A 10,379-nucleotide genomic window follows, 5' to 3' on the forward strand; every position below is an offset into this window, starting at 1 on the left:
AGATTCCAAGGCTTTTTACAGAAGTGAATCATGGCTAAACAGTGACCCAAAGCAAATTTTGAAAGTGTAATTTCTATTTTTATTTAACAAACAGCACAACCCTATTCTAAGGCTCCATGACTTTTCCCATTGTTTGTAATGTACAAGGATGACACTTTATTTTTTTATTACACAATTTGTACCCTATACAATTTTTTTAGAGCTTGACATGAGCATGTAAATATTTTAGAGCTTTTCCAATTGAGTTTAATATACATGACTTTTCCAGCTGTAGAAAGGTATTTTTATTAGATCATGTGAATGGTTCTTCAAATGAAAAACATTGAAGTATATTAAAATTAGAAATATCTTTAGATGTTTTAATGCTTGTTTTGGTTCAAATCAAGTCATTTTGAGGCCCCTTTGAAGTTTGCTGATGGACTCTAGCTTGAGAACCACCACTCTATATGCTGCCATTGATGGCAAAATGGGTGATATATACATTATGTGATGCAGTAATGTAGTTAGCCAAATCAAATTCTGTGAACACCTCAAACTTGTGAACCCTTAACCCTGAGTCCTTTATAGATATACAATCAAAACCATGAGTATTCGTATTCATTTGTGAATAAAATAATACAGACTAAACCAGATGAACACCAAAAGGTTTTTAGTTACAAACATTCCGAAGCATAAGTTCATACGGCCAAGTTTGTATAAGATGACATCTGTGTTGGTCTGAAAGTGTCCTTCATATTGTGTAAGGTGCAACTCAAATCTGGGAGGAGACGGCCCGGGACGGGGTTAGCTACTGCAGCATCTCTTTTTTTCAATGTGCAGGATCTTAGTGCATTTCGGGCATGTATGAATGACGTCTTTGAAAAAATTGTGGAAAAGTGGAATCAGGCAGCAGCATAAAATCAATCTGGAAGAGAGGAAGACCGTCACAGTTTGTCGGTGCACACAAGATTTGATGTTTTCATCTGCAAATTCAAATGGACTCTTACCCGCACAGTATGAAGAGTAAGCACGTCAGCCAGGCGAAAACTCCCACTTTGTAGCTGATTTCGGTTAAGACCTGCTGTTGGCAGTGCGTGCAGGCGGCCATTCCTGGCTTGCGGCCCAGCTCATATGAATCATAGCTGACGAATTTGTTTTTGGCTTCATGTGACTGGGACTGAACTACAGGAGAAGCATGTGTTTAGTAAGTATTGTTTTTTTTGTTTTGTTTTTTTATCTTGTCTTTATATACCATTATACAACAGTAAATTCAGGTCCAATAATTGCATATCTATATTTAGTGCAGCTTTGGGATTTGACCGCTTTTCCTTCCTAGACAGGAACCAGTCGCAAAGACTCGTGCATGATACGTTTATTTCATTCATGAATAACAGGAACATGTAGGCTATGGAAGTACATTTCCAAATTTGAAAAAATATATAATTCACAATTCTGAGTTTATATCTTGCAATTATGACTTTTTCGTAGGATTTCGAGTTTATATAATACAATTGTATAAATATTTCTCACAATTTCAAGTTAACATCAATTGTTAGTTTTCTCAGACAGATCCTTTTTTATCACAAGATTAGGTGGCTCTTAAAAATATTAAATAAGAATTATGAGGAGGGGGGAGTCTTGCGTGATTTAAACTCATAATTCATCACCCTGCTGAAGAAGAAAAAAAACAGCTAAAATCAACATAAACTGGTTAACTGGTTTTAGCTGGTCTTTCAGGTCATGTCTGGCTGGCAGACTGGTTTTCGAGGGGTATTAACCACTTCTTCAGCTAGTCAGGCTAAAACTAGCTGAAAACCATGGCCTAGGTAGGAGAACAGCTTTTTTAGCAGAGAGAGAAAAAAAGTCAGAATTGCAAGATATAAACTCACAATTTGAAATTGCAAGAAACAGTCAGAATTGTGTTGTAAACTCACAATTCTGAGAAAGAAAATCTGAATTGTGAGATATAATAAAGATAAATATAAAGATATAATACATTTTATATAGATTTATTTTTTATTCCATAATGGGAACGGGCTTCCATAAACCATCCACTCTGCACATATCAACTTATTTATTTAAATGTATATACACAATATAAGGACACTAATAATGGTCAAATCCAGTAAAATCCTGGCATGATTAAAACATGGCCAGTTCTTTTGTTTCCCACCGATAATTAACAGATAACAGACTGACCAGGTGTTGATGATTTCTCTTCGATTACAGAATCTCTGATAGTGGAGCTGTGTGGGGAGAACGGGGTGTGCACGTGGTAGACCCTGACGTCACCGACTGTTGATGTCAAGAGGAAAGATACGGTAGAACATTAATATTTCCCTTCATATTTCAGGTTTTCACATTTGCGTCACTGGCTTGCTTTCATCATTATGATTATTATCATGAAATGAGTCATTCAAAACGACCAATGATGACTCACAGACTCAGCAACTTACTTGGTATGACATACGGAGGCGGGTCCCTTCCGTCAGCACTCATTCTGTCTTTGGCTGAGTTTAAACTGCTGGGACAAAATAAAATAAAAGTCTCAAGATGTGATGTTTGCTATTATGGCTGTTGCAATATACTTAGGCCTACATATGCTAAAGTGTGATAAAATGACAATATATGCTGGCAACTAAAAGGATATGTTCAAAAAGTCACATTGTGAGCAAGGTATTTGAAAACTGTACTGTAAGTAAGTAGGATTTCTAGCTGTCTCTTACTGTTGTGAGTACAAACATCAGAAAATGCCCAGTAAAGAAGCTGAAAGGTGGAGACCGTCTTAAAAGGGCAACACCTTTGAGTTTAGGGGGAAGACTGAGAAAGTCAGGGATGACATGACATGTCTTTCCACAATAAAATAATCTGAACACTTCTCTTCTTCCTGCTCAATTATCATCAATCTATGTGTAGCTGCCAGCCAACTTCATGTTAGCAGACATGTTTTGCCAAAGTGTATAAAATGCAGACATATTATTAGTATATTATTAAGTCATGTGACCTTTATGTCCATGATGCTACAGTGCGGTTAACGCCTTAGATAACAAAAAGACAACAGTTCTACAAGCCCAGGCACTGATTGATACAGATATCCACCCAATGATAGAAGTGGAATGTTGCTCTACTACATGTCTAACTGCGGTAGTAATACTTGACTAATAAAAACCCTGATGCTTCTTATGGAAAACCAGCTCCAGTCTGTTTACCTGAACTTCACAAACCAAATATATCAGATCCACAATGTGTAGGTACAATAACATAAAATATTCCCACCAAATACATTTGAAAGTGTATAAATGATTGTAAAGTTAATTGTATTATATTTTAGGTGTATCGGGAGGTGACCTGGAAACCTCACACAGTCCAAATACATCAGTTGTTTTACAGCTAAAGCACACAAAGTCAAAAGCCCCATTTATTGCTCAGGGCAGCTTTGATCAAAGCATTCACTATGCCGTCTTTCAATGATGATTTAGAGCTCTGACAACAACACATTATTTTTAATTCTAATGTGAAATTTAAGTTGTGATAAATAATCACAGCAATCATCTTTCACAGTGTATAGAGCTTAACATTCAAACTAAAATACAAATTTAATTTGCATTTACATTTATTAATTTACATTTTGACTGGGAGAAAAACGTAGGCTATATTTTCTAATTATTTCATCCCTGTTCTGTCTTGTACTATTCTGTACTGTTCGAAACTGTATTAGCCATTAATAACTCGTGTTATTGCCTCCTCAAGACTAATCGCTTAAAAAAAATACATTATTAAATAATACCATAATGTGTTTGTGAACGGGGTAGTTACTGCACAACGCATAACACGATTTCACGATTTCTTTTTTTTCTTTTTCTTTTTCTTTTATTGCCTTCTAATCTGAAGCAAATCACCTTTAAAATCTAAATAAATCATTTTAATCAACATTCGTGGAACATTTAGCATAAGTTCTAATTAAATTAAACTAACATTTCAAGAAAAAAATCCTGAAAGGAATATAAACAGCAATGCAAAACTGTTGAGTAGGCTACTCAATACTTCAAACTCTTAAACCTTTTCTTAGATCATCAAAAATGCCCCACCTAAATCCAGAAAACTGTACAGAGAGCTCTCTTACCTGTCCTGTTGCTGATGGTTATAGACTAAAAAACAGTTTCGATGGCGTTTACAAGCTGTTCACTCCACCAGCTCCACCCCTGCCTACTTAGTATGCATTAACATATTCTGTCATCTTTAATGAATGTTCTGATGTCAGAAACAGGAAGAAGGCTGTAGTTCATGGCATATCCATCATTCATTTAAAATGTTTCTTTCTCAGTTTCGCTAATAGCATCAATAGTGGGGTACAGTATATGAATGTAAACCTAAATATTGTTTGCTATCATGTGAAGTTGGTCAGATATGGTAATCAAAACTAAGTTGAAGTTGATATATTATGTAGTGACTCCTTTACTCTAACCCTTATGTAATCCCAGAGCCCTCAAAGATGTATGTGTAAAAATGATAATAAAGAATAGTATTTTTTTTAATTAACTTATTTTCTTATCAAATTGTTAAAACCCATTTGACAGTTATTATGTAATAATGGAATATTTTAAGAACTTTTTGGAAATGTGAATGTTGATACGGTAACATTGATGGGACCCCAGTAAAAAAATAAAAAACTATTTTTTTTAAATACCAATAGGCAGTTAGTAGAATTGAGTCAGAAAGTAACAGAAGTAATGTAGACTATTTTGCTAACACTTTACAAGAAGGTTTTTACAGCATTTATTAATCCGGATAGCTAATGTTTACTTATGCATAACATTTTAACATTTCATGATCTATAAATTAACATTAGTAGTATGAACAAACACAATTTAATAATTAAGTATATTTGTAAAATACTACTAGTAGTAGCCTGAAGAGTAGTATGTAGCCTGAACTGTAGTATAGACTATAGTTTCTCAGGTCAGTTCATGATACCTATTGCATTAATTAATGTTAACAATTTGATAGTTGTAAAGTGTTGCCTATATCTTTAATAGTGTGATCAATGACATCAAAGAGTAAAACTTTTATAGCTTATAATGAGTGATTATACATTTTATGAAAGTGTAATGTTAATATCAATGTCAACCTGATTTGTTAATTATACTGAACAGGATTCTCTTTTAGGCCACAAACAGAAGATGTAAAACAACATGTTACAGTTGTCTGAAAAATGTGAAAAATCCTTTCTTGAAACGAACTAGATTAGATAATGTTGGTTTCCAGCAAGATATTTCACATTTTTCAGGCTCTTTTTCTGTTTTAAAGTGTAAGCTCTCAGCCTGTGTTACACGCTATCACATCAGCATTAAAACTTACTTAAAAGAGAGATGAACGTCCCTACATGGGCTAAGGTCAAAGAACTATTGCGATGGATGGATGAGGGGTACGTGAGCTGACTTCATGAGATCTCCAGGTGTGGCAGGGAGTGGAAGAGTCTGTGTTGCTGATATCATGAGAGTGGGCTCGGCTTCTCAGCTGCGTCCTTTTGTGCGACACTCCTTTTACTGCGGTTTAGCTTGTCCGGCAGCATTCCATCTGCCGTCATCAAACTTTCTGTTCACATTCCATCAAAAGGTTGCAAACCTTCTGCTGACGATTACAGAGAAACAAATATAGTTTGATGTTGAGTTTGTCGGGCCTGTAGTATTTTGAATGAATGAGGTATATAGCGCATTCCTATGTCCTGCTGTACACCCAAAGCACTTCACAATCATGTCGGGGTCTCTCCTCAACCACCACCAGTGTGCAGCATCCACTTGGATGATGCGACGGCAGCCACAACGGCACCAGTGCGCTCAACACACACCTGCTATAGGTGGAGAGGAGAGTATATCTGCCAATTTCCTCTGGATGTGCACTGGAAGAGTATGATCTCTGGTTATTTGTACATGTTGCAACATCTTGCAACTTTTTATTTACAGCTGTAATTAAAATGATTCAACCCCCAGTGCAAATCAGGTTAATTGACAAAATATACAGACTTTGAGTTGTTTGCAATGAACAAATCAAACAAAAATAATTGAAATAGCTCAACATAACAAATTTTTTAAGTGGTTTCCCCAAATTCAACTGAAAATGCAACTTTTAATGACTTCTGCAGTCTCAAAATTATTTTACCCCCTGAATAGAATCCCTCATAACAGCACAAATCTGCAAAACAGGTGTTGTCTCAAGCACACCTGATGCAACTAATCAAGATCTTCATTAGTTGTACCAGGTGATCTTGAGCTAGAACACATGAAATACTTGAACTTGCTAAGTTTGTTGAGTGTCACGTTTGACTGCATGTTAGAAATATGGTCAAAAGTCAAAAGAAACAGTGTTTTTCTCAGTTACCTTAGTTCTTTGACTAACTTTACTGACAGAAAGCTTTATTTGGCTGCTGTCTCATTAAAACCAGCAGCTGCTGACAGAGACGCGGATCTCAGAAACGCGGATCCTCAGACTGCTCGTATGAGGATACTCGACAAAACGGACATTTTGGCATTATTGCGTGTGTTAATGCCATCTCTCTCATGTTCGTCCATCCTCGGGATTCTGCTGTTCTACTTTGCGCGATTTGTTCCCCCCCCAAACTACTTCAGCAGAAATCCCGCCCTGCAGCCGATTTTAAAGATTTTATTGGTCATGTGAATCACAGTACAGATTGCCTATCAAACACTGATCCCTAAACATACCCGTCACTGTAACCTTAACCAATGAAATTAGCTGCAGGGTGGGATTTCCTCTTAACTGGTTTGCGCCCAGTGTTATTTTTTTTAATATATATTAAAAAAAATTATAGAAAGATTCAAATCTGGGAGAAATACGGGAAAATATTTAAACGGGACGATAACGGGATAGCAAGGTAAAATACAGGAGAATCCTGGGAAAAACGGGAGGGTTGAATGACCCAAAAGCACAAGAAAAGTGCTCAAAATCATATAAATAAGGCACAGAAGTCTTGGGATTCTGTTCTGTGGAGCGATGAAACAAAACAGGAACTTAGCAGCCCTATGGTTCAGCGGTATGTCTGGAGGAAGAAGAATGAAGCATATGCTGAAAAGAAAACTGCCAGTTAAGCATGGTGGGGCTCGGTGATGCTCTGGGCTGCTTTGAAACCCAAGGATATTACTGAACTGCAGGCCATTGCTCATGAGGATTCATCAGAAACACCGATAGGGAAGTTATAAACATCACGTGAGATGTTTTGAACAAAACGCGTTCCAAAACCTTTACTTAAAGCCTTTAGGCCACTGCAAGTGATTTCCTAGCATAGCATGCTTTAGTTCAGTTTAAAAAGCACAAAAAATTCAGATTCCAAATTCTGACTGGATGAGATTAGTTAAAAACTGATGTATAAAAACACAACTGTGAACATACATTCTAACCTTAACCCTATAGTCTCCCATTACAATGATAAACCATGTCACTTATGGACAGAGTGGATTCTGATTATTGTTCATAACTTCTTACTGAACGTTTGTGTGTCGATTGCTGTTACTGCAGTTTTATAAAAACAATAAACCACTTGAAAAAGTATATGGCTCCTATGGCTCATTGCTTTATTTTGCGGTAACAAGACAAGTCAGCATGCAATATCCAACCAAACTGGATTTTCAAGATGTGTTCAAGGCTTCATAGAGCTATTTTAAGAAAGCTGTAAAAAATTCAGAGAGTACAGTAATAGTTGTCATCTAAGGGGTGTTTTTGCCTTTAAATGTCACTTATGACGGAAAAGATCCACAGGAAATCTTTGGAAGAGTATACTGTAACTTTTGGGAAAGTGAACGGGCATCAATATGTGGTCCTGCAGGGTGTGGTTGCAACTAAGAAACAAATCTAGTAGGACGTCAAAAAGAAAAAGAGATTAAGTGTGCAGTTCCCATAAAGCATGGAATGACAACCAGGGCAAGAACGTTCATAAATCACATTCCAACGAGAAAAGTCCACCAGAAACATCTGCAAAAAAAAAAAGCAAATAAAAATATGGCCCAATCTACTGCTGTAATATGAGTTTCGCACTGTGTTTTAGGGTGAAAGAAAATGAAAAACTGAACTGTCCAGGGCAGAAAATGACCAGTACCTTTTCTGTTTTAGTCATCTTTCCAGATTTGTGGTGATAAAGACATTATGAAGGCTAGAAACTGATGCAGAGAGTATATGAATGCTGTGCATATGCATCATGTTTAATTTAAGGATAAATAATAACTTTAAAATGAGAATCTTGTTAGTTTTGCATTTTTTGCAGGATCATTTATTGAAATAATATTATCTGCAGTATAAAGCTAACAGTAAAAGCAACACTTTCTGCTTTTTTGCCATCGAGCAGCTGAATAAATGGTAACACTTTATTTTGATGGTGATGATTTTGACTTGATGAAGTGACTTATAGTATCAACTAACTCTCATTACAGTATTAGTAGACTGTCTGCTTAATATCTGCTAACTATTTATTTGAATGTTTCCTAACAGACATTCTATATCTATTACATGTAGTAGTACATGTGTTTCAATCTGAACAAATTTCCCTTTAGGCATTATTCAATCATGTATTGTTCATTTATTTATTTTAATTGAGCTGCACTGAAATATTTCGACCTGTGAACTGAAATGAATTTAATGTAAATAGCCTGTGTTATGATCCAGATCTTAGTGCTGAATTGTGATCAACTCCAAATTTAGTGGCAAAGTAATCACAGATCCGAATTCAGCTTGGAGGTTATTCTCCCAGGCTGTTGTAAGCACTGGTTGCAGAAAGAATGCATGTAAAAATCTGAAACATGATCCATGAGTGCAATTTGTCCATTGCTACTGTACCACCTCTAGGGGTAGCTGAAACTGTTTGGGCTCAGACTTCAGGTTTCAGATGTGCTTTAAATTGGTCAGCCATATTAAAGTTAAATGTTGTAAATCATACCTCAGACATAATATATGTTTATATGTTGCATTGTTATAATTATGTTTGTGTTGTTTTTTCCCCACGCTTTGAACAGTTTGTGTTACTTTATACAGACAAATGCAGACCTTGTGCACAAAATTTATTTTTGATTGGCTGAAGGTTAAATTGAGATTACAACTCATATTCCTGCACTCTGTCTTGGAAATATTTATGATTGCCTGTGTTCACACGTGTTTTGCATGTGTGTTTGTTTGGAGATTTCTGTTTGTGGTCTGTGAAATCTATTTAGTCATGATTTAGTTTCCCTGTTGTCCACTGCACCAAAGGAAAGGCAAAATCTTTTTCAGAACATCCAGGAATAAGGATGTATACAAACTGTATTAGATTTGGACGGCTGTACATGGCTGTAAAGGAGGTAAAGAGACCATGATGGACCAGCAGAAGTGGCTTGTTCATAATCTTCCTGCTGATGTGCCTCTGACCTGGACACAGTGAGGAGCACCAACTAAGACAAATAAACCCTTAAACCAAAGACTGAGAAGGCTGAATCAGCAGTTTGTCATGTTTATCATTTAACATACTGTCTTCAAATATCAAATTACATGTATCTGATATGTATTCCTCTATTCCAAGTTCAAAACATTTCAATGGATGACCTTCACTCATCTTCAGAGCATTGCTGAAAACTACAACATTTCCAAAAGCATTGACTCTTGATTTCAAGTGTTTTAGTCTGCAGTTTGAGAGGATCTGCTCCGTGCATTTAAAGAAACATCAGAGATCAGTCTGAATTCCCTCAAATCCTGGAATAAGAGGCTTGACTCGAGTCTGGCCAACATGAGAAGAGCTTTGAGGGAGAACAACCATCTCAACCTCAGACAAATCCATATGCAGAGAACTGTGCGGTCCCACAAGATCCAGAACCAGCAAAATCACATCAGTTCTTTGGAGTCCTTGAGGAATCAGGTCTGCATGGTGGGATGCAGGATCTTCTGGCCTCTCAAAAGACATCAGACCCATATAATGAAATTGGAGAGTCAGATGCAAGAGTTGTTTAAGATCATTTCAGCTTCCAATGCATGAGTTTTAGATCCCCTCAATGTTATCAGGAAGCAACAAGGTGAGGTGAGGCATGTCCAGCCTATAAATTAAAGTCAGAAGAACACAGAATGAGAGATGGATTGCCAACTTCTGGGCACACCGAACAACCACAGACACACAAAATAAGACACAGACAACGGCAACCCAGGTAGAGCACTGTACAACCAATAGTTCACTTTTTCAACTTCCACTTCGATAAAAAAAATCCCACATATTCAACCCCCAAAGGAAGAAGCCAGAAGTAGATATTTCGAGTGGTTTTGAGTCTAAAAATGAAATTGAAATGCATTTATAAACGCGTATCCACAGTTTTAGACAGAAAAACTTTTACTGTCACTGTTTAACAATTTTAATTTTCAATCAATACTTTGCTTTA

The 10,379-nt window shown here is 36.4% G+C and overlaps 2 protein-coding genes across 2 annotated transcripts; one reads left to right on the forward strand and one right to left on the reverse strand.

Annotated features, from left to right (window-relative positions):
- Positions 1-183: 183 nt before the first annotated feature.
- litafd (LITAF domain containing) lies at positions 184-4,074 on the reverse strand. The gene is made up of 5 exons (XM_079629325.1): positions 4,068-4,074; positions 2,436-2,503; positions 2,179-2,274; positions 987-1,161; positions 184-904 (listed from the first exon to the last, which is right to left on the reverse strand). Exons 2-5 carry the CDS (start codon positions 2,476-2,478, stop codon positions 784-786), a joined length of 435 nt encoding a protein of 144 aa, XP_079485451.1. The 5' UTR covers positions 2,479-2,503; positions 4,068-4,074; the 3' UTR covers positions 184-783.
- A 3,655-nt stretch (positions 4,075-7,729) lies between these two features.
- On the forward strand, positions 7,730-10,267 carry ptx4 (pentraxin 4, long; the record flags this gene model as incomplete). Its single annotated transcript, XM_079634409.1, is given in 6 exon segments — positions 7,730-7,817; positions 9,672-9,982; positions 9,986-10,045; positions 10,048-10,120; positions 10,123-10,199; positions 10,202-10,267. Coding segments are annotated over 6 exon segments (675 nt in total).
- Between the last annotated feature and the right edge of the window lie 112 nt (positions 10,268-10,379).

The sequence above is a fragment of the Phoxinus phoxinus genome (assembly GCF_949152265.1).
Source record: "Phoxinus phoxinus genome assembly, chromosome: 1".
Classification (NCBI taxonomy): Eukaryota; Metazoa; Chordata; class Actinopteri; order Cypriniformes; family Leuciscidae; genus Phoxinus; species Phoxinus phoxinus.